This window comes from Lonchura striata, chromosome 4 (assembly GCF_050655825.1).
Source record: "Lonchura striata isolate lonStrDom1 chromosome 4, ASM5065582v1, whole genome shotgun sequence".
Lineage (NCBI taxonomy): Eukaryota > Metazoa > Chordata > Aves > Passeriformes > Estrildidae > Lonchura > Lonchura striata.
Window position 1 is genome coordinate 70657424 of NC_140706.1, and position 24499 is coordinate 70681922.

The 24499-nt window shown below is 45.4% G+C and overlaps 1 protein-coding gene across 5 annotated transcripts in view; it reads right to left on the reverse strand.

Annotated features, from left to right (window-relative positions):
* SHROOM3 (shroom family member 3) overlaps positions 1-24499 on the reverse strand; it is a 116104-nt gene that overhangs the window by 63470 nt on the left and 28135 nt on the right. For 3 of the 5 annotated variants that reach the window (XM_085579420.1, XM_085579421.1, XM_085579422.1), the window contains one exon: positions 15160-15314. In XM_085579420.1, coding sequence (XP_085435546.1) covers positions 15160-15314 — 155 coding nt within the window. Of the gene's footprint in view, positions 1-6672; positions 15130-15159; positions 15315-24499 lie in introns of those variants that run through there. The other 2 variants (XM_085579426.1, XM_085579425.1) reach the window with 1 other exon arrangement.

The window sequence follows — 24499 nt, forward strand, 5'->3', positions numbered from 1 at the left end:
AAGCTGAGAATTATTCACACTAAATTGTCTCCCCTCAGTTGTCACTCCCAACCTCTTGCTCTAGCAAAGCCGAGTCAAAAACTACCCTGGAAACAAACCCCTCCTTTTGTTCTCTGAAGACTAGAAGTCTTTTTATATTTAAATGAAAATCTGTCAAACTAATTATGTGAATATGTAATGGTCTCATTCTGTACTCATTAGAGAACATGGTAATGGCCATAAATTCCTCTGACTGAGCGTGTATGTGTGAACATGAATGTCTGGTAATGTCTCATAACCTTCAGGCTGGACCACGGCTTTTGTCTCCGGGTTAGACCTCGTGAGACAAACAAAAAGCCCAGTATTGCTTAAATTAGATGCAAAGTGCTGTGTTACAGCAATATGATAAGCATGATTCTTGTGCACACAAACAGCCCAGGGGAGCACAGGGACCGTTCCCACCGTGACAGACGTGGCCCCCGTGTCGGTCGGTGACGTCGGGCATTGTCCCAGGCCATGTACAATTTTCTGCTTCAGGATAAATAGCCAGTACAGCTGCTGCCGTGGATTGCTCTGAATGTCCCGTCAGGAGAACTTCAATGGGATCTGGCATTCCTGGCATTTTTTGGTGCTTTTGATATCCATAGATAAAGAGAAGAAATAAATATGGATAAGCTGCACCAAAATAAATGTGTATGTGTTATATCTCATTCATAATTGACATTCTTCTTTCACTCATGTCTGTTTATCCTTATGTACTGATGATGGGTAACTTTTGAAATAAAACTGGGCTGGCATTAAAATAGATCCCAGTCTGAATTTAACAGATGCAAGGGAAAAAATCTACATCAAAGACCATCCAATGCAACATGTTGTAGCCGAGGCAGAAAATATTGAAGAACATTGATGATTCTGGAGACATGTTGCAAGGTAGGAACAGCAACAACAGCAGCAACATTTTATAGGGAGAAGTGAGCTCCTGGGCAGGATGAGGCAGACAACACAGATTTGTCTCAGCAGACTTAAGCCTGCATTCCTGGTTATGTTTTGAAATGTTATTCTGAATGGTACAAAAAACCAAAATGTGTGATAAACACTGAAGAGAGAATGAGACTGAACCTTAATAGCCCTCAGTCATCTACAGCCTTCCTTTGCTGATCCCACAGTCTAAAACCAAAACCACCCAACTTGGCTTCTTTCCCTTCCAGCTGGGGGATTGTGGAAGCATCCATGCCTGGATCAAGGATCTTATTCTACATTAGAATAGCTTTCAGGTAGAGAGTTCAGCAAAGACACAAGCTGATGCTGAGGTACAGTTAAACTGAGCCAGAGCTTGTGACTGCTCAGTGCAGCTCAGAGCATCCCTCCACAGCTGGCTCTTGCTCTTTGGTTTTTCCAGCCAAAAAACCAGCTGCCTTGTGCCTGTAGTTCAGGCTGGCAGCTCACAGTTTCCTGTCCCCAGCAGCTGTGCAAGAGTTCCTGGGGAGAGAAAAGAGGCTAAAGAGGAAGGGAGCACTGCAGAACCCCCTAAGAACACTCATACTGGCTCAGTGAAGAACTAAACACAACTAAAGTGCTTGATTGGAATTGCTGCTTTCTCCACCCCACTCCCCATGGTTTTTTGAGGGTCGTTTATTGGGAAGGATGGCTGCAAAGAGCACGGCTATGACTGAGTAAGCTCCTGATTAAAGCCCAAATCTCTGGTTGCAGCAGCACTGCCGTTTTCCCTGAATGAGATCAAAAGTAAGAGATAAAACATATGAGGAGGTGAAAGGCTAATGGCTCCTGAAAATAGTTCGGTGGTGATAGGACTGAGATTATTTCTTCGAACAACATTTCTCTCATTAAAAGCAGGTAGGTATCAGATTTTAATGACTTGTTTTTTCCCATCTGGGTAGGGCCAGAAAGACTTTACTCCCCTGTTCTCTACAGCCGTCTTTCAGAAGAAATGCTTTACCTGCCTTCTTATCACAGTTAAATGATACCTGTGCTTGAAAGCAGCATTTCTATCCTTCTCTACAACCTTGGGCAAATATACCTGGTTCTCAGAGAGCTGACAGGAAGGCAAATCCCCTACTGCAAACTGACAGCTGTCAAGTGATAATAAATACCTGTAATAGGGAGAGTTTTATCCCTCCTCCCTGTACATATCAGCTTTCACTGAAATGATACCCTGCTCCCTGTGATCAAGCCACTGTAGCTGCATGCCCAGCTTCAAACACAGCCCTGAGCACTGAGGAGAAAACTACTGGGTTTCCTCCCCTCTCCTCTTCATGACATCTCCTTGCAAAGGGCATGAAACTGCCAGTTCCATGATTCCCTCTTGTCCATGGAGGCTTGTCTGCAAATTTTGGTATTTATTGCATGCTGTTAGGCATAGAAATAAAATACTAAAAGAATACAAAAGAAACCAATATACTGTTTGAGAAATTTAAATACTCCTAACTTCTGAATGTCTCACGTCAAACCTCTTGAAACACTCATGTAAACTTGCAATTTACAAATCCTCATATTAAAGGAATTAAAACACTTAAAAACAATCCACCTTGCTGAGTCACAGTGAGAGGTTGAGCAATCTGCAGGAATGAGGCCTCAGCTGCTTGACAGCAGGAAAAAAAAAGGTTAAGGTGTGGGGAGAAAAGAAATCTGCATTTCAGAAGGGAATTTCCAGAGGAAAGAAAGGAGTAAAACCATTCAGACAGACTGACAGGAAGTCTGTTCCTGCTCCTTCTGACAGAATAAAGGTTCTTTTAGCACTAACCCTTCCCATGTCACGCCACCTCACACTGGTGAACAGGAAACAGAGTTCTTATGTAGCAAAATCTTCCCTGGAACACAAGCTGGTATCTCTCAGTACCACCAGTGATGCCGAGCTACCTCTAACCTCAGAGAATCCAGTCCCACCACTTCATGATGCAGCAAAACTCCTCAGCCATGGACAGAAGAGATCTGGGGCCAGAAGAAAATTTATGGGCACAACAAATCAGTCCACTGGGATTATTTACATCACTTATAACTTTGGTACTTGTAATAATAAGACAGAAGTGATCTCTGTTTCATTGAGGACAATCGAGTGGTTGTACATCTGCTGGAGACTTTACTGACCTCATGGCAAACACAGGTTCACACTTGATTTGAATAGAACAAGATTTTGGCAATTGACAATAAGTTACACACATGGGCTCATGCCCCAGTGCAGAAAGAAAAAACGCCTCCCCAAACCAAACACAAGCTGAGCTCTACAAGGCCCTTTCTCCTTCAGCACGCCCAGCCCCGTTCCCGCTTATTCATAAGTGTGCACATGCAGGAGCGGGGAAGAGGGTCGGGAAGAATTTCTTTACCAAAAAAAAGAAAAAAAAAAAAAAAGAAGAAGAAAAAAAAAAAAAGCAGCCCCATTCCTGAGCCGCTGTTGCTATGGGCCCGCGGGGCTCACAACAGATGGCAGGAGAGCCATCCCTGCGCCCGGCTCTGAAGCCGTCCACTCAAGCATGCCATTCGCATTCCCCACATTCCGGCGGGACGTGGCCCCGGCGCAGGGCGGCCTGTCCCCGGGACACCGCGCCGCCCTCGCCTCTCCCCGAGGTGCCCGGGCCGGGATGTGAGGAGCAGCGGGAAGATAAATCTTGTCGGGATACGGGATTTCGGTACTGAGAGTTTCACTGCCTAGGAGAATGTGGTTTGCTGGCCGGGTCTGTTTCTGCGTCCTTGTCGTGGTCTGATTGGGAGTGAGAAAAGAGCACCGAAGGGCCTGATCCAGACGCTGATGCAGGGCTGGGCATCTTCCTGCTCCCGGGACAGGGGAGGCAGCAGCCGTCGGGGTAAGGGCTTGAGGTGGGGAAGGCTGGACCGAGGCAGAGAGATCCTCTTGGCTGCGAAGACATCATCGCATCCTAACCACTTGAGTGGAACACAGTTCAAAGCCAAGGCCGCAGCCAAAAAGGATTCACTGTCCAATAGGTGTTACAAACAGCTGAGAAGCATGAGAGAAAGTGAGCAGAGAGAAACCAATGTACAGATGGACTAAGAGAAGTGGCACGTGGAAGAAAGCATGATTTAAGAAGCAGAGATGTCAAAGGGACACCAAATGCAGCAAAACCTTCAGGCACAGGATTCTGCCTTGCTGCTCCATCTAGGCTGCAGTAGGGCAAGATTACCTGCAAGAGCCCCCATAGTATGGAAAACCTTGTTGAGAGTTGAACTCCCCATTCCCGGGGAGTTCACGGTCCCAGACTCCCTCTTTTGTGCCCTGCAAATCCCACCTGGGAACCAAAGCGTGCCTCTGACTCCCAGCAAAGCTCTCCCAGCACAGCCAGGCTAAGGCAAATGCACCCTCACTCCCGTTGGACACTTAATGGCAGCGTTCTGGTCTCCTACACCCAAACAACAGCCGGGCTGGCTCTGCAGTGAGGAATTTGAATGTGATTTGCCTGTCGCTTGCTGATCACACAAAACGGGGCTCTTTGGGGCTAATTTGCATTTGGCTGCTGGAGTCACAGGGTTTTCCTTTTTCTGGGGGGTGTTACAGCAAGGATGATGGAGACAAAGGGGCAGATGCTGAGGGCTGGCCGTGTGCAGCTGGCCATCGCATTGTGCCGAGCTGCAGGGCTGCTCCGAGGCAGCCTGGGAAATGTGCTCCCTGCTCCCAGGCAGGCTCAGCCCAAAAGCCAGCGCCACTCTCTTCAGGGATGGGACTCACCTGACCCTCCCAAATGCTGTCCTCCCAGAGCACCGGGGGGGATAATGGGGATAATAATATTTTCTAGTTTCTTTTCTTTCCAATGCAGACCTGGAGGAAGCCTTCACTAGGAGGAAAGAATCTGACTTCTGCTAGAAGTTGTTTGGGTGGCTGCATGTGCAGTCTTTTCTGTGTAGGCATGCAGGAAATTTTCCCTCCCTCTCACACACACAGTGGTTTAGATTTGGTATTTACAAGCTTAAGTTAGAAATAAAGGAGGAATGAAGTTTCCAGGTGGCTCTTTCTTTCTTTAATCTTTCCTATGTTTCTCCCTCCCTGTCTTTTCTATCAGTCTTTAATCAAATTCCTGCTGTTACTTTTATTGAACAAAGGAGATGCTGGCACAGACCTGAAGTGCCTTGTACATGGGTTACCCTCTAAAAGCCAAGTTGCTACGATTTATTACTAAATGGTCCCTGCAGGCTGTAATTTATGAAAGGCAGAAAAAAACATCCAAGCTTTGGCAACTGAGGTAAATGCTAATATCTGGTAATTCTTCAGCCACTTGGGTTTCTATGAGGTATTGCCTTTAGCCCTTTATAGGCATCCAAAAGCCTTCACTTTAACACAATATAAAGCACACCAGAGAAAACAGTAGCATCAGCCCAAGACGATTTTTTTTCAATTTGCTTGAAGGGGGTGACCACCTAATCTCTTTAATTCAGGCATCTCTTCAAATTTCAGATGGGAGGTTCTTCTCATTGCTGCAGTCTGGGAACATGCTCATCCCTGCAGGCATCAGGCCAGGCAGCAGTGTGATGGGATTTGTGCTGTAAAACAACCTCTTCCTTCCGCTGCCTCGGGAATCTTTAGGGATACCCCCATGCCCACTATTTTTGCCCCAGTATTGCACTAGCACCACTACAACTGCATTGACCTGCACTGCCAACTTTCCCTAAGCACAATGGATCACTACAGTTTAGATGAAAAACCAGTTACAATTTCCCTTGAAGTGCACAGCTAAAGCTTTGGCCCGTACTCAAAGATAAAACAACTCCAAACAAACATCAAATTAAAAATATCCTAATAGCAATGAAGCAGCTAATGAGTTTAAAGATTAGTTAATGGGTTTACTAAAGGAGTTCATGTGTCAGAAAATGTTCAAAATCAAATCCAAGTTCAATGAACTTAGTTTTATGATTCATGACCAATCTAGAAAGGCGGATAGGTGTGTGTACAATATACAACAGGTCACCAAAGAATGCAAATTTGTGCAGGCCCAACTGGAGCTACAGCGATTGCCAGCACTGGAGCTGTACTAATTGCCATTGCTCACGAACCAGCCTCTTTCACATCCTCTCTCTGCTCCCTCCAATGTTGCCATATTGACCAAACAAGAGCATATCCCAGACTGTGGGGCTGGTCCATCTCTGTCCAACAGTGACGTAAAGCGTTGGTCTGGTTTGCCACCCACTTTAATTGACTCTCAACTTATAAAAGGTGAAGGCCAAGAAGAGTGCCACGAACTTGAGCATGGATTCTTCCAGACTATAAAACTGTAAACTGCACCTTAAAATCATGGTGCAGACGAGGGTCAGAATCTCTGCTCACGAAGACTCTGTGTCCCAAGTGCATGGCATTGATATTACCCTTGAACACCGAGGGTAGGGATGCTAACATGCTGCACAGCTCTGGAAGCTCTCCCAGATTCACCTCTCCTGTGAGCTCCTGGCACTTTTCTAGCCTGAAGTCTGAGAGATTTGCTCGGATTGCCCAAGAGCCTCCCAGCGACAGACCCTGAGCGCCGGCGCAGCACCGGCTCCCTATTTGCTGAGAGCTCGCTTAAAACAGCGGCCGAGAAATGCCCCCCGACGCTGCAAGAACACTCGTTTGCTCTGAACTTTACGATGCACGTGAGGTTTAGGACAGAGAGAGTCCTTCCTCCGCTCTCCCCAGCCCCGCGGCGCGGTGCAGCTGCCGGCCGGGCACGAAGCCGTGGCCGCGCCGAGGCCGCTTACCTTCGGAGCCCGCAGGGGCAGGCTCAGGGATCCCCATCCCGCCCGAGGGGAGCGCGGCGGCGGCAGCGGGGAAGGGCAGCGCCGCCTCGGAGCGCGGAGCCGCGGCGCGCAGGCACGGCGCTAACGAGCCGCAGATACAGGTGCTGCGCGCACAGGCACCTCGGCGCTAATCCCGCAGGAAAAAGCAGGAGGTTCGCTCGGCACAGGCAGCTCAGATTACTGCCCTCCTACCCAGCAGTCGTCAGCAGGCCTGACAGACAGGAGCAGAGACCGTGAGGAAAGGGGGAATGTGCTGAGTGAAAGTGCCAGTCAGCTCTGCCCCGGCTCCCCGCAGATTGGGGCTTGGCCCCTCGTAATTAACACTGGGCTTTGCGGGGAGAGAGGAGAAAAGAAACTATAATCAAGAAAAAAGTGTTTTCGGCCGGCCAGGAACTATCTGTTTTTTCTCTCAAAGTTCACCCCTCAAATTGCAGTTGAAAAATGTAATTGGGATAAGGCTGGGGGATAAACACGGTGGAGGAGAGGTGTAGCAGGGATGTTGGTCCCTAAATTGGGGCTCAGCAATCAACTGCAGGGCTGAAAAAAATGCCACAGGAGAAGGCTGTGGACACTGGATGAAGTCCATGGAAATAATTCCAGAAAAGCACATGGCCCTCAACCCACTGGGTGCATCCTGCTACAGAGAAAGTCAGACTAATGCAGTCAGGGAGGTTCAGGTGCTCTATACCCAGCCAAGCTGCATTAACTTCCAAGAGAAAGCTGAAAACATACATTAAATATACATTAAATATATTAAATTAACATGCTTTTCCTACCAGAAGCAAAACTGTTCATTTCAGGCCAAACAAAACACACAATTACATTTCCATTTAACCCTAAATAATTCTCTTTTCCAGCATGGCTATAAAATCAAAACATTCACAATCTCACCCACACTTTTTACCACGTTTTCTCTACTCCAATGTCCTCTTTACTTCAGGTAAAGGAAATACATCATCCTCTTCCACATGGTTAGCTTCTTGAATGCCTTCACTCACCCCCTGACATTTCACCTGACAACAGTAATCATTTTTAAAAGCCTGGTCAACACAAAAGTCTAAGTGGTAACTCTGAGCTGAGCTAACAGTCTCTTTTCAGCTCCTGAAACATGTATTTTTTAACCACTATTTCTGATTTTCATTTCCTTATGTATTCTCAATCAGAAAAAAAATGTTATGGTTTATTATGCAGGTATAACCTACCTAAAAATGTACATACATGCACTGAAGATCAGCGCTGCCTCCCTTCTAATGCCAAAGTCAGGCAGGAAGCTGAAGAAATGGGGATTAGGAAAGAAAAAGTTCTATATTCTTTGTCCATCTGTGTTTGGGTGAGGTAGTCAGGCTGCTCTGCGCTACACACAGGAAGAGTTGTGCATATAAAAGACCATTTGATACTGTCTGTGCAGTGTCTGCTCTTCATTGTTCTTTTGCCTGAGATATTCCATGTATCCAGCCCTAAGGGAGAAATAATACCAAGGGATTTGGATGACCTGTACAAGCCCATTCATAAAAAAACGTAAAGGAGTTACAGTAATCACTACACCCTAACATCTGTTTAGCTGAAGTAAATCCAGGCAAACACAATTTATATCAGTAGGATTACATCAGTGTTCATTAACCTCTCCTGACCCCACCTCCCTTTCAGAGGAAACCTTGGATCAAGCAGGAAAAACAAGGAAAAGATTTTGTGAAATCATTTTATATTAGTAGCTGAGAAACTAAATATTTAACCTGGCTATGGTGGTGTACACATGTACATCTGTCCACATCAATGCCACCCAGCCAAGAAACCCCTTATAAATCTTTATTTATAGTCAGCTCCCATGCAACTGCAGCTCCTTACAGCAGGGATGATGAAATGCAGCTATCCTCAGCTTTCCCTGCAGCTGCCCACTGAGGATGTCACCCTGCACCCCTCTGCACCTGGACAGGTAACCAGAACTCCTGTCCAGTCCAAGTATTTGCCCTGTGGACTAAAGGTCACCCCAGACACCATCCCAGATGGTGAAAAATGCAGGGAGTGCTGGGAGAATGCATGTATGTCTGAGTTTTCATACTATTGTGATCTGATCCAGCTCCAACCTAATCCTTGGGAAATTCGAAAAAAAAAGGAGATTCACGCTGTAAAAAGTACTTTGTAGGGCACTGGCAGAAATTTCCCAGCTTTTCCAGAGTCACTTGCTGACAAGTCCAACCCCAGGCTGATTATTGTGTGAAGAAGGCAAACTAATCCACAAGCACAGGTCGAGAGGAGCAGCTAATTGGAATGGTAGTGGCTGGAAATTCCTGGGTTCCTAATGCAGCTTCAGCTGAGGGGTCAGTCTGTAACATCCCAGAAACCATAACACATCATGGTGGATGGCATTTATTTCTTTCCAAGGCATTTGCCTACTGTACCTATCAGTGATCTAAAAGCTTCTTTTATTCAAAAATTGTATCTAGAGCTCCCTCACATTTACTAAAACCCTATAATTCCTGAGCTGTAGCTAATTAAGTCCTAGACAATAAGGATTTGCCAGTGATTTAAAAATTAAATTCTGTTCACCTCTCAGCTGTCTGGCCCTTCCTAATGAGACAGGAACTGCAAACATTTCGATGAATGCATAGGAAACTTCTCTATGAAAATACTGATGTTGAGATATTAAAGACTGACCAGTTTGATCCAAGACACAAGGAAATGTTAAGGCCTTTCCTTATCTGGGCACAGGGTGTACAGGCCTTGGAAATCCCATCCAAATAGTGGGTGAGGCCCCTGGTGGGCTTTGGCTGGTCACACCTATTGGAATTACATGAGCAGCTGCAGACTCCAACCAAAGGCTCATTTTTTTAGCAGGGATGCACTTTGAAAGAGCTGAGACACAAGGAGACATGAGCAGGGGCACGCTGGAAAGCTCAGGAGGAGTTCACAACAAACAGAAACCAGCACTAGGCACAGACCACCCTGCCAGCCCTCAAATGCCAGCTTTGGCCTCTAAGCTGTCAGTCTTAAACATTCCTTGTGCATGAAGCCTTCCTTTCTGCTGTTCCCCCTGTCATCAGCACTGAACAAAACCCAACCACACCACAGAGCAGCTCTTTGGGAAGACTCTCCTGCACTGCTGCAGAGCGGGGCGTGGGCCAACACCAATTCCAATTCATTTCATTCACAAAACTTGGATTTATTCGATGCAATTTTTTGGCACACTGTCAAATACGGCACAAAATTACATTAGTGTCATAAGAGGAAAGGATTAGTGGACAGACTTCTTTGAAGAATTGTGTTGGCACTTGTCTTTTTGTAAAAATGCCAGCAGCTTCCCCTCTCTCCAGGAATAGCCCATTTTTTCCTGGTCAATGAGGGAAATCACTGCTCAGTGAGGGTCTAAGCCAAAGCCTTTTGGAGTCTGTGGGAATCTTTCCACTGATTTCCATGGGTTTGAATCAGCTCTGAGCCGCAGATGTCAGCCGTGCTGACATCTTCCTCCAGCCCTTCGACACCTCCATAGGGTCATTTATCAGGTGGAGTGCAAGACTTTTCTCCTGTATTTTTTCCTAAAACCTTAGTTATAGTAATTTGCTGCCAAACCAAGAAAAGATCTGTAGCTATGGCATAAGTGCAAGTATTCAGGATGTCTGAGTTTAATTCCTGATCTTGCCACTGAGGTGTTTAAACGAGTTGATTAGAACCAGATCTGTCTGAAAACGCAGCACTGGCCACGGGAGGTCCATGCAGCCCAGCACCTTCTCACTCCCAGCATCTCCCCCAGGTCTCATCGTTCAGGCAAGGGGGCCCAGGACCAGGGATGTACCAAGAGAATTACCCAAATAACCCAAGTGATGCAGGGAATCTGTAGGGAAGCATGAAAACAAACATGCAGATTATGGTCATAGCCAAGGATAAGCTTAATCCTTCCTTTTTGTACAGTTTTTAGCACAACAGGAAAAGGAGGGTGTTTTCTATCCCCCCTCCTCCTTTATTTGACTTGTATTTTTAGTCTGAGGTTCTTTGAGAAGGAAAAGAATTACAGGCACTGCTAAGCCTGAGGCAGACACAAACCACTACCACTGAAAAAAGAAAATCAACTACTCTGAATAATGATCTTTGCTACAATAGTGTGTTCATCACATAAATAATACTTGAACAGGCTTCTTGCAGTTGTTGGTGTCAGAATGACTGAATATATACTAAGAACACACATCTGCATCTTGGAGCAAACAGTTTTGCTGTAAATCACAGCTAGTTTGAGATTCATGCTTTGTTCAGTCTCACTGGCTCTGTAAACTTAAGTGTCACCATCACATCCCAATCTGTCCTGGCCTAAACCCTGAAAACAACACCCTGGAAGACAACTGCAGGGCCTTTGCACATTGGGATGAGCAGAGCAAGGGCCTAAAACCCTGTTAATTCTCTGCAGAACATTTTTCATTACTGCTCCCCCAGCAAATATTAATAGAGCTTTGCATTAATTAACCCAGCCTGAGGTTGGATCCCTCTGCAGTGCACTGTCCCCTCAACAGGAACGACTGCACGTGCTGTGCCCTCTCCAGTGCAGAGGAGTTGCCTGTGGGAGGCTTGGCTCAGGCACTGTTTGTGCTGGAAAGGTGTGTGGGACTCGTCCTCTGCAGCCCTGGGTCCCCTTGGTGGCACAGCTCCGTGTGCCACCACGCCTGGCTGCCCTAATTGCTGCCCTTATGGACACGCTGCATGTCCAGCCATGTAAACAGTGTGATGCTCTTGCAGCCATTCCTGCCCACTGACCTGTGCAAAAGCCTATTTTTGGCAACTGCTGCAGGCCACTGTAGGGGATGTAAAGCACACAAGGCCCTGCCCATGGTTTGAGCCTTATCTTCAACTGATGAAGGCATGCACAACACAATTAGATCAGACTGGTAGCACTGAAAAGGGTCTTTTTTTAATTGCACCCAGCTCTGCTAGGTTACTGCAGTTAGAGAGGAAGCAACAGGAAAAAAAAAAAAAACAAGTTGAAAATAATGATGTATTTCACAAAAAACTAGCAAAGTCTTACTTCTTTTGTAGCTGTAGCTTTCAAACAGCTTTTCCTCCACCTGGTTAAAGATCAACTGAGTATCAAAACCTCTGTAAGGCAGTTTGCTGAGGACAGTAGGCCAACCTTCCGCTACAAAATCCAACAAACTGGTCTCTCCAGTTTCCCACTGTGATTCACACCGACTGCTCCAAATGGGCAAACCCTGAGCAAAGCGACCTCCCCAGCATCAGCCTGTGAATTCCTCAGGCTTGATGAAACTGGTTGTTCTCGTGCCCATGGTGAGAGACATTTGTCGCCAGCAGTGATTCAGGCACACTGAGTCACTCCCTGGGCTGCAGAGCAGCTCCTGCTCCAGCGGGTTCTGGCCTCAGCACGATGGAGTGGGAGTGTCAGCAAGGTCCCTCAGAGCATACCAGTTGCAGGCCTGAGGTGTACAGCAATGAGCAAACACACACATATCTGAGTCCATTGTCCTGGAAATGAATGGGCAAAACAAGTGAGGATTGGGCAGAGAGGCAGGACCTGGCTTTGGGAACAGCCTTTGAAACAAGGGAGGTGTGAGTAGCTGTGCTAAAGAAGCAGAGAAAACAAAACATTTGAAAACTGTCACTGAGGGCTTCTGAGCTGGGGACAAGACAAAATGCAGCTAGAGAGCATCCATGAAAACTGTTCAACATTCATTTCCCAAATAAAGATTCTCTTTGGGAACAGGCACAGGATTTCCTTAACACTGGGGCTCATTAGAGCATTCTCTCCCTCTGCCCTACTTTAAGTCTCTGAGCAAGGAAGCAGAAAGTGTATAAATTCACCACTTCATGTCTTTCCTCCTGCAAGTTACTCCTGGGGACAGCAGGACATTTGCACAGGAGTGAGAGGCAGACTGTGGTACTCTGGTGCTGGTCATGTGAGATAGATAATTTTTCTTTTTGTTATTTATTTTAGCCTTTTCTCTTGCCCTGAATTTTCTGATTTTGCCTTCATATTTCCTTCTTTGAAACTATTCCCACTTTTCCCCTCCATTACAGTGATCAATCAAACTTGAGCTGATGAAGACTGATGATGACACATCAGTTCTGACATTCCAAGGGAAGTACCACATCATTGCATCAGCCAGTCTGCAGACCTGCAAGGTGTTGTAATCTACTTTTGCTTAGTAACACACAGAGAGGCTCACCCTTTAAGTACTAAAAGCTTACCTTTGTCCTGAAATAAAAACCAAGGTTATATATCAATCTGAATATGCTGTGTGGGCCGTGGCACAATACATCTGATTTTAAAAATGTGTGCTTTGTGTCTGGTGTGATGGTTGGTGTCACCACCACACCATTACAGAGAACTTCCGAGGTTTTAATTTGAAAAACAAACAGCTAAACCTCCAAAAACATGCTGACCTGGAATATGCTCTGCAGAGCCAGAACCACATACACCAAGCAGACTTTGCTGTTGTTTGTATATGACTTTTAAGGAGTAAAGTCCATATCTGTGCAAGTTTGTGTCACCCCATAAGGAAGAGTTTCTGTGAATACTGAGAGCACTGAAAAATTCAGGTTTCGAACAGGCCAGGAAGTATTCAAACTGCTGGTACTTGCAGCAAGCAACCCTAATCCATTTCAATTCAATCATTATGGCAAATTTACAAAAATCAGCACCACAAGCATTTTAAAAATACTTTCTTTTCAGATGATGTAGTACTGCAAATCTCCAACCAACCAAACCCCAGGTGGGAAGCATGTTAGTGCTGCCTTTACCTGGCTTAATGGCTAAACTAATTTTGTCTGAGGTTGAGGTAATCTGCACTCCTTTCCTCTTTTCTCATCATTTTCCTCTGGAATTCTTCTTTTATCTCTTCTTACCTTCTAGAAGTGGACACAAAATATTTTCTTCTACCCTGGCCAGTGTGCTGAATCTGGCCACTTCTGGTGATGGAGTGAATTCAGAAGAACTTGTGACCCACTGCCCAGGGAGCAGGCAGGACCTCACATTTCCTGATTTTTGCTGCCTTCATGCCAGCACTGCAGGGTCAACTGGGACTGGGTCAAATTACCTGAAGGCCGGGCTCTTAGCTCTTAATTGCAATTTTCCAGTTTTAAATGCATGGATTATCACTGAGCTTTAAATGTGCACAAAGGATATAAAGTACCTTGGCAAGAGAATGGTATGTGAATGTAATACCTCTAAAAGTTAATGTGCTTGATCCTTCTGTTGGTGATGAATGAAGCCATGAAAGAGCCCCAACCAAATTTTTTTCATGTTCACTATAGTAATCCAAACCAAAAAAACATCAAAACCTCTTGCATACTCTTCAAAGAGGAGGAAAAAGGTGGAAAGGTTTTGGGAATATAAAAAATGCAGAGAAACTGTTGCATTGCTAAACAAACAGGTTCTTCTTGCACAGTTTTGCTAAGGTAGCTTGAATTAAACATTTTGTTCAGTCAGTGCAGTTGGATTACAATCTACATGGTTTAAAGTAAAAACCAAATCCAAAATGGTTTTATTTTATTTTTGGAAAACACTCAAATTGCAACCAACTTCTTTTGCAAATCCTCTCCCAATGGGTGCAGAAACCATGTAACAGGTCTGTATATGAATATTCAGAATTTGCTGTAAGGTTACCTAAAGATGTTTTAGTTAAACAACCAGAGTCAGCAAAAGCAAAAAATACAGCCCAGAGAGCAGGAAGGTGTCTGAGCTGGTCATACCTGCCCAGCTCAGGCATCACTACTTAGATGTTACTCAGTTATTCCAATTTAGTGATCCAAAATGACACCTTTTGTTTGAGTAAAGACAGCTCCCCGGCTGTGCTGATCTTCACCCAGATTCCTTTTTGGCTAAGTGTGGAACTTGAGGACAGAGCACTCCATAAACTTATACCAGCTATCACTTAACTGGCACAGAAGCAAACTGGACATGGCCACAGCAAAAGACACAGAGGTAGCATTTCTGTTAAGGTTTAAAAAAAAATAAACAACACAAATTCCAGACCCAAACATCTTTGATTCAAAATCCTATCACTCACCTGCAGAACACCAAACAGCTCCAAATCTTGATGAAGCCAGTGGAAATCTTTCTGCTGCCACAGCAACAGTGATAACATGCAGCAAATGAGGTAAGAACTATGTACAGAATTGTTACCCTTTGACAGGGAGCCCCAGGCACATGGGAGGATGATGGGACTGCTTGTACATCGCTAAACAGGGATCCTGAAATGTCATGTGGCAGGGGAGCAGTGGAAGAGAAATGGCTGTTTCATAAGGTTGGACATAGCAGTGACAAAGGAGTCCCAGAAATATTGCCTGAAAGAACAAGCATTTGCCCTTGGGCTCATGCCTGTGTGCTCAAAACAAGACTTGTGCTCAGATTAGGCCAAGCCATAGGCCTCCAGCTGGAGAAGTGAGGGGCATGTCTGGGTGGCCTGTGAGGCAGGAGGAAGGCAGGGAATGATTGTGGTTCTTGCCTACCTGCGGACAACAAGCTTCAGTTTCTTGTAGGAGCCTTTCACCAGGGAGATGGCCTCTCTTCTGGAGCTGCTCAGCTCCACCTCGTTGATGTTCACCACTTCATCACCAGCCTGAAGCTTGGAAGGCAGGGAATCTGCCTTCCCTCCCTCTTCAATCTGCACAGGAGACAAGGGAGACAGTGAGACGTGCCTGACATGGTTTGGCTTTCACCTGCAGAGCTGAGTGTGTGTTTCTGTTCAAAGAATTTATCTACCCCAAACTCTGCTCTTGGATTAAAAAACCTGGTCTTCCTTTTCCAGCTTACTCAAAGGTCTGTGCTTGCCACCCCTACATTTCATATAGAAGGGAGCTTGGAATCAGCAGACAGATGAGTTCTGCCAAGAAGCACTGTTTAGAATAAGCCTGAAAAGTCTCTGGTATTTGGAAGCAGTGAACTCCAGCAAAAAACAGGCATGGAACACCTCTCGCCTCTCGGTAAGAGCACCCAGGCACCAGCCCAAGGGCAAAGCCAGGATTAGAAGAGCTTGGAAGTGATTTTGTTTTGTTCAAGCTCCCCTTTGGGATCCAGATGCCTGATGAACAACAGCTTTTTCTTACTGGCCAGCAGCAAAGCAGGAGCACTCAGGTGTAGGTAGTTAATGAAGTGCAGCATCTCTGTAGGGTTTTTCAGCTAGGGATATAAAGAAAGTAGATGATTATTTTAATTTTATGAGAAAGTAAGCAGTGTGCTCCAGCCTATGTAGTAGCAAGGCAACAAGCAGAATCTTAGGGCACTTCTCTCTGCTTTGTACAGCCCCTCACATACACGGCATAGTGACTCCCCATCTGTGTGCCAGCAGAAATACACCAAATCTGGAAAGAAGTCAGTGACAAGACAGAGGACAAGAAAATCTGACCCAGGATCTTGGAATTGCAGCCGTGTGCACTAAAGCACTTTGCAAAGGGCCAGGTTAGGCACTACAAATCCTGAGTTCCAGGAGACTCAGGAGTGCCACCAGCTCCAAGTGCAACTGATAATTAGTTAGACTGCAAAACTTGCCACCACAACATCTGCTAAAAGCACCCGGCAGTCCCTGCTCAACAGAGGCTGTGCCTGTGTTAGCAGATGCCACGGGACCCACACTCCTGTAGAGCATCTCCTGGCACAGCATAAGCACTTCCTTCAGGCACTTACCTCCCCAGACATCCTGCCGAGACAAAGAGATGTGGCTGGACTGGGTTCTGCCTCAGATCCAGGCAGGAAGGGCAGCTATTTGCAGGGGTGAGATTTTTGGAGAGGTGGAATTGCATGCATACTTCTGGAAGTTGCTTTTATTTCAAGTCAGGCCAAGCAGTGTGTAATTAAGCCATGCCCCAGACATGTAACTCAGCACATGCAGACACACTACCCAGGTTTTTACCAGGGCATTAGTTTCAGTGTTGAATGGTAATTTCTCACAAGCAAAGCTGGTCTATTCCTCTAAACCAAGGAGTTCCAGCCCAGGTACCTTCTAAAATGTAAAATCTGACTTCCCCAAACATCAGCCAATAAAGTCTTCAAACCCTCTACAAAGGGAGGTAGAAATCATTGTCATTCATTTAACCAGGAAGTCATTCCACTGATGAATGAGTTTTTTCTTTTCTTCTTAAGCATGGATAAAACCACAGGAATGAGCCTTCCCATAAAGAGCCTTGTATCACAATTACCAGGAAGGGTGAGAGATGAAACATTAGCCCTTGCTGCCAGTATAAATAAATAACAAATGAAAAATGCAGTATTGCTGCAGTTTATTGCTGCTGTAAAGCAGAACAGGTGGGTATCATTTCAATGAAATACAATAATGGGGTACTAGGGGTTAGATTAACTTGTGATATAGTCAACAGAAGGGATTTAATGCTTGTTTTTGCTTTATGTTACACATATACTGGAGAAAGGTCCTGCTTAGAAAAATATGTTTTGTAACAAATACCAGCTACTTCAAAGGCTGCAACACTCATCAGAAGCATTTGTATTAATTTGTGCCTGGATGAACCCTAACCTTAAAAAAATCAGCAGAATTGTGATCTGTGCTTTATCATCTAACAGTTCCAATAGTAATGATATAGCTGAGGTTTTTAATTTCACAGGAACACTCTTTTAAGGTTCTCTTTGAACTACATGGGCTAGACCTTCATTTTTCTCCTTTTTCAGTGAAAATGGACATTTAGATTCTTCCATGTTCACCTTTATAAAGAATGTGAAATCAAACACTTTCAGGGAAGACTAAACCCTGCAATACTTCTGATAATGCTGATAATGTTATTAACTGCTCTGAAAGAAATCTTTCTTCAAATCCTGATGCATTCCAGCTTATCCCTATGCCAAGGACTCTTAAACTGCAGCCTGCAAGGCCAATCAGCCAGCCACAGTACCAGAGTAAAGGATGCCTTGAAGGAATGTTTGCTAGCACGAGTAGAGTCATCTGCAACTTACTCCAGAGGCTGAAAGTGAATTGTTTTCCTCCTGTGTACTTAAATTGTCCATGAGCAAGACCTAAAAGCAGACCCACATTCTGCCTTTGGAAGCTTTTGATGATCAAACCTGTATTACTTATGGACTTAGAGAGAATATAAATGGAGATGTGGACTTATATTTTACTGTTGACACAGTTCTCTCATCTATTACTAACCTGTTAGCATTCTCATCTGTCATCTACCCAGCTGAGGTTACCTAGACACAAATTCAATTCCTGAAAGCTCCTGGAAGAAAACATTCACAACAGGCCTGTGACCTGAAACTACTGCTCAGAGAAGCAAAGAAGGGAAAAAGACTCAGGGTTCCATCAAAAGTCCAGAAACAAGGCCTTGTCTCCCAAAGCAAAGCTCAGATGCTCCATGTCCATTCTTCCTTTCTGTATGCCTCTGAAAATATTTGTGTTTAAGGAGTGGTGATATTTCATGGGAAGGATTGAGTGATTCAAACAAAACAAGCTGCACTATAAACACAAAGCTCTATCACAGTGTAACAATTATCAACAAAGCAAACAAACCTCAACATGCAGGTGACCTGTTTAAATGAACACCTGCTTCACTGCACGAGGGTGCCCAGGATGGGATGTGCTGGGGGCACAGAGTGGAGGATGGGAGATGTGTGCACACCATGCAGGCCACAGCAGCCAAATAACACCAGGTGGGGACCACTTCTGCCTGTGTTTCCCTGCTCTGACCAGCCTGACTCGCCCTGTGCACCAGATCCCGAATGAGCAGAATTGGAAAGGTGAATTTTCCAATATTCCCTAAATCCCCAGTGGATCTCAGTGCTGTCACTCAGCCAGGGCACAGCCAGCAATGCAGTCTGCTGTTTTCAGTGTGCAAGTGGAGCAGCCATTGCCAAAATCACCCTCAATAATCACTTGTGGCAAAAATGCAATGGCAATAAGCTACAGGACCTCGTGAAAAGGGCCAATCAATATCCAGCCAGACCTCTTATGGTTTATTTAAGCTGAGAAAAACAAGGTGAAATGCAGACACCAAACCTTGTGGATGTAATGATTGTCACTCATCCATCAGGAGCAGGAGCAGCCAGCAGGAGCCAGCCAGGGACTGAAGTTTTTTTTTCCTTTTGGCTGAATTAGGGCAACTGCTCTGCTAAGTCAAGTTATGAGAGGTGACTCTGGCAAGTATGGGGTGGAGAAATACCTGAAAATCAGTCTGGCTTTGAACCTTTGGGGCTGGATTCAATGGCTGGTGCTTAATACAGGTGCTGTGAACAGAGCCCAGGCAGTGCCAGGAGGGGAGAACAACCCCTCCTCCATAAAATCAGCAGGAGCATCTATACAGCAAGATATGTCAATAGTATAGACTCTTGTTTTCCATGCCTCAGTTTCCCACCTGGGTAAGGACACAATTGTTCTACCTTGCTCTGTCCTGTCTAATTAATGTGTGAGCACTCTGTGGGTGGTGATGATCCAGAGTCTGGCTCTTATCCCAGATCTCTACAAATCCCTAGCTCCCAGGCCCTGGCCCTGAGGAAAGTCCATGCCTCTTAGAAACATGCAGCAGCAAAGTATCCCTTTCCAGAGGGTGTTCCCCCACCCATGGATGGACAGGATGGTTCCCATCCCTTGTGAAATCAAACTTCCATGATGCCAACATGTCCCACCCACCTCTTCCTTTCTCCTGTTTACCACAAACCCATCTAGCCGATTATGTCAGGCTCTTTTGGTAGGAGAGGACAAGGAGCTCCCTGCCAAGCTGGCTTCTCCTAAAATGCATCCACTTCAAAAGGCCTCCACAGTCTCCTCAGGCTGACGCAAACTCCACTCCTGCTGTTGTCTTTTCCACAGTACAGCCTTCCATGCCCACTGCCCTTTGCTGAAAATCCCAAAGGCCACCCCTGGTCCTGCTTTGCATGAACATTCCAGACCATTTTCTTGCATTAGAGGAGGCTTCTTGTCACTCAATAGATCCTGCAGGAGACTTCAAATCCATGTGTTCTCCCTTTTTTGGCTTACTGTAAAAGCAAGAAGTTGCTTAAGCAGATCACCAAGGATACATAAGACTTACTACTGCTGCCTTTTGTTTGGCTCACTATGGTTACTGTAGGTTTGGAGAACACTGGCTAACTGCGAGCCTTTCTTGATTATTTTAAAGAAGTTTTCTTTATTTATCCCTCTCTTCCCTTTCTTCTAGGAGCTTTTGTAAAAACAAATTCTCTGCAGCTCTTAGGATGGCTTATTCCATCTTTGTGTCCTTTCTATGATGGTACGTGTGATGCCTAAGCTGCAAACTTAGTTGCTCGAGTTTCTCAACAAAAAAGAGGAACAATCAAGCAAAGATGTATGCACACTGTATGCAGTTGCACAGGTGAGAGCAGAGCCATGCAGTAGGTTAGGACAGTTCCTGGGGGACACCTGGAGATGCCCTGGAAAAAACAGCAAGCCAGCATAACAGGGTGTTGACAGAAGCAGCAGCAATTGCAGTGACAAACTACTGCCCTTTTTGTGTCAGGTATTATAATGATGGGAAGAGAAGCATCACATATGAACTGCTGGAGGTGGCTGTTCAGAATTCCTGATCTACTGAAAAAGATTTTATAGGAACTGACAGGGTGAAAGAGGAAGCAATTTTTCCCCATGAAGGAATAGAGAGAGGGAGCTTTCTCTGATGCAAGGAGTCTCTGACTTTCCCAGGAGCAGCATTACAGAAAAATGTTCTCTGCTTTAGACCTCTTGTTTTGAAGTATTTTACTGGAACCATTTCCATTCTTTCCAGTGGTAAGACGTGTTTCTGTTGAATCTGGGGTTCATCTCTTCACAAGATCATCAGCACCGATGCAATGCAAGGAAAAGGGTTAAACCAGAAAATCTGACTGTATTCACTGCAAATTCAACAGCCAAGGTTTCAGTCACTTTTCAGAGTCCAGACTGGAGCTTCAAACTGGGAAGACTGGGATGTTTCATTTACCTGTCCCCTGCAAGGTGTAGCACAGCCACATAAGACCACTTGTGCATTGCACCCAGTGCAGAGCAGGGCATGCATATTTTGGCTTGCTCAGAAAACTCACTGAGTTGCTGAATTGATGTGGGGTTTGTGTTGGAGATTTTTAACCCCCTGTGGAGTTCAGAGATGGTTCTCAGACCTAAAAACAAAGTTGCAGAGCTGCTGAATGTCTCCAGAGGGTATGGTGCTCCTCTTGTTCAACCTTAATGCCATGTCACAACTGGGGGGCAGTGACATGCAGCAGACAGAAATTCCTCCCCGTTGTCCCCAGTCTCTGTGTCAGCGTGACAGAGCAGTTAAGACAATTCAATCAAGAAATAGCTAAGTCAAAGGTCTCCCCCTGGAGCCATGTCTCTGCTGGGTTTCCCAATCCCTAGTGCATAAATGCATCTCAAGAGAATTCAGCTATTGCCATTTACTCCAATCTAAGGAAATTTCCAATCTAAGGAAAGTTTCCAAATTAGTTATTGTTTTATGCTACAGCTAAGCAAGGAAGGCATTTTTCTCATAGTGTTCCGCATTGTTCTACAATAACATTTCTGTTCCCAAGTACAAAGCACAGTCATGTGCAGACTAATTTATGCCAGGTGATCATAGAATGTTCATATTGAATGACTTCACCTTAAGAGGCTGAACTTTATTCAGTGGAAGAACAAGTCAAACTCCACAGTTTTGAAGGGTTAGCAGTGCACTGAAACCTCTCCAATACTTTAAAGTAAATCTGTTCTTTAACACAGGCAAAAGAAGGCATTTTCTCCCACACTCAGCCTGAACACGTTAATGAACACCCAGGATGTGAGTGCAAGTGGTACAGATGGTACAGTGACTGTGGGCACCAAAGCTGCAATCCAGCTGCAGATATGCCAGTGGGATCTGTGCACGAGGGATGCAAGTTACTGACAAGTGGTGAGGATTCAAGGTCATTCCTAAGACTGCCCTGCAGGCTCCAACACTTCCACACCTTTCCATTTCCTGCGTGATTGTTTCCTGTCCTGGGAGCAAGGTTAATCTCAGCAGCCAACCCCTCAGCAAAAGGCGGCAAGAAGAGAATGGAAAACAGATTGCTGGCTTGGGCTCCAAGAGATAAGGAGACATGCCTGGATGAGTTTGTGTCTGACTCCTCTTGGTGGCTCTAAATTCCTAAGCCAGTGGAGGAAAGAAGGCTTAGCTCTTAAGATAATTTTCCACCTTCTTAAACACAAAACTGTTAGGCTCCCACAGATACTTCTACATTTAAAAGAGGAAGGGGCAGAGAAAATAAAGTCTTTTTCAACTAATGCACAAAGAAAGATGGGCCTGTGATGCAGCTTTGATTCAGGCCTTCAAGAAGCATCCAGGATCTTTTCTGTAACAAGAGGCAAAACTAACAATACATTTTCTCCACCCCTCTTTGATTATACAAGACAAGGAACTAATCTGTGTTTGCTGTGGGTAACACCTCGAGATATATAAGGCTTGGTACAAACACCTCATCATGGACAATTCCTGTCCCAAGCTCTCCAGGATCAACAGGCAGGTTTGACAAACAGAGGGATGGAAAACAGATGTGGAAAAGCTGTGATGATCAAGCAGAGAGGCAGCATCAAAATTGGCTCTCAGCTACACATGGGCGACATATGGACTGAACCTCCTGGCAGGGAGAAGAGCAGCTGCAGGACAGGGCAAAGCCAGCTGGTTCTTAGCCAGCATAAATCCATCACCAATGCCTCTTCCTGCCTTTCCCTCCTATTGCTTATAGCCTACAAGCAAGCAGGCAAGGCAAGGAAGACTGAGGTGCACCCAGGTCAGCTGCAGAACAGCAATACCAGTGCAGGTGCAGAACAGTGCTTGCCCTTTGAGGGACCACTTTGTCCTGTTCTTCCTCTGCTTCCTGCTTCCAGCTCCAATCGCAGCCTGCAGAACACTCCCTGCCTGTGCTCCTGGGAATCAGAGAGCCTTACTTCTCTCCTCACTGTTTGGTTTTTGCAAACAATCCATTCCAAGCATGCCACAGAGGGTATAGCACCAGGTGACACAAATGCTGGGGCCTGAAGCAGGTTAACTTGATCCTGTTTGGTCTGCGGCGATTATCGGCCGGTATCAGCTCAAGGGGCTACAAGAACTCATTCCCTGTTCCTCTGTTGTAGCTGATACAGCTCGCCCCTCTCCAGAGCACACAAAGCCAGTGGCTGCACATGGCTGAGAGTTAATATTTGCTTTGCAAAGGGAGAGTTAAAAATAGCTGTTTGCCAAAGAGTCTGCTGGAAAGGTCTTCTGCTCTGCCTCAAACACACCCAAGGATCCATTCTTTTCACACTGCTTTGCCATCATGCCCCTAACCTTACAGTCCTTCCTCACATTTCTCACAAGGTTTCAGTAATTAAAAACCCAGTCCCTATAACATTTTGACAGCAAGCCCATTACAGCCTAGGCAAGAGGCTGTCAAACTTGTGGCCACCCAGCATAGGAGACAGCACTGCCTCACAGCTATAGAGTCAGTGTTCCTCACCTGGTGCCATGCATCCTTCAAAAATGGAGATGGGCCTGTGGAAGCAGCTATAATTACTAAAACTGAGGTAAGATGCTGTTCAGGGACGGCCTGAACCCTATGAATCTTAGGATATACAGTCAGTGGCATTAGCTGTTCCCTAGTTCTTCCTACAGGCACTTGTAGAGAGCACACACACCATCCCCAAACAGCCCTTGGTGGTTGCAGTGTATCCCTCAAACTATGGGATGCTACAGACTACCATTCGCTCACAAAAAAGTTAAAGGTGCAAGAATGGGCCCACCTAAAAATGCTCCCTTTGGCACTGAGTGCAATTGGATCAGTTTAGGAACACATAATTCCTTTCTGCTGTTGGCAGATTCTTTTGAAGTGCACTGCATGGCCTTCTGTACCTTCTGTCCCCCCCCTCTGGCTGCCCTCATCATCTAGGCAAGCAGACCAGTTGGAGATGTGTCTGTAAAACTGCATCTGTTCCCTGCTCCAAGGACAACTGTTCAAGGTTTGGGAAAGCCAACCCTAGCATCACAGGAACAGGCATAGAAGGAAATTCAGTCACTGCCCTAATCTCCTGGCTGTTCTAAAATCAGGGCACAAAGAGCAATGTGCCCTTCTCTACAGGATGTTTAACAAATTTTCCCAGACCTTTGTATTACTGTTTTTATACTTGCTTTTCTGACCAGTATTGCTGTAACCCCCTAAGGCTTGACAGGGTGACCAACTGCCAGGATTGTCTCATTTTGGGGTAACTCGAAAATATTCCCAGGTAAGATAATATGGCTGAGACGTACACACCTGGGATCAGTTTGGAGGAGAAAGGAGACAATCAGCAGCTCTCAAAGGACAGTGCTCAAGAGTTGTTTTTTTTTTCATCACAAGATTAGGCAGTGAACTTCCTGCCTTGGCATATAGCTCACATGGATTCAAAGCAGAAATGTCAAGAAAATCCACCCTGCAATCAGGGTGGATTCCATATTAATGGAATATATGAATTCCATAAATTAGATGAATCTAAAGCTATGGGACTTTCTGGCTACTGGAACAGGTAGTATTTATCTTTCCTGTAGACAGATCCCTGGCCCCAGCACGGCCAGCCACTGCTTTTGATGTTTGCCACTTCTCTTTCCCTTATTTCCCTTCCCCAATATTAACACTTCCATTATACCTATTATAAATAGCAATAATGGTAGTAATGAAAACAGCAGTAATCATCCTCAAGAACTCTCCTTCCATTAGCTAATTTAACCTTTCAACACCATGGGGAGATAGCAGGAAGTATTGTTCCTAAATTAGAGAGGAATAAAAACAGGAGCCATGTTTATGTAACTTTTCCAGGGTCACAGAAGGCACCACACAGCAGTTCTGGAGCTGCACTTCCTTCACTGACTGAGGTCA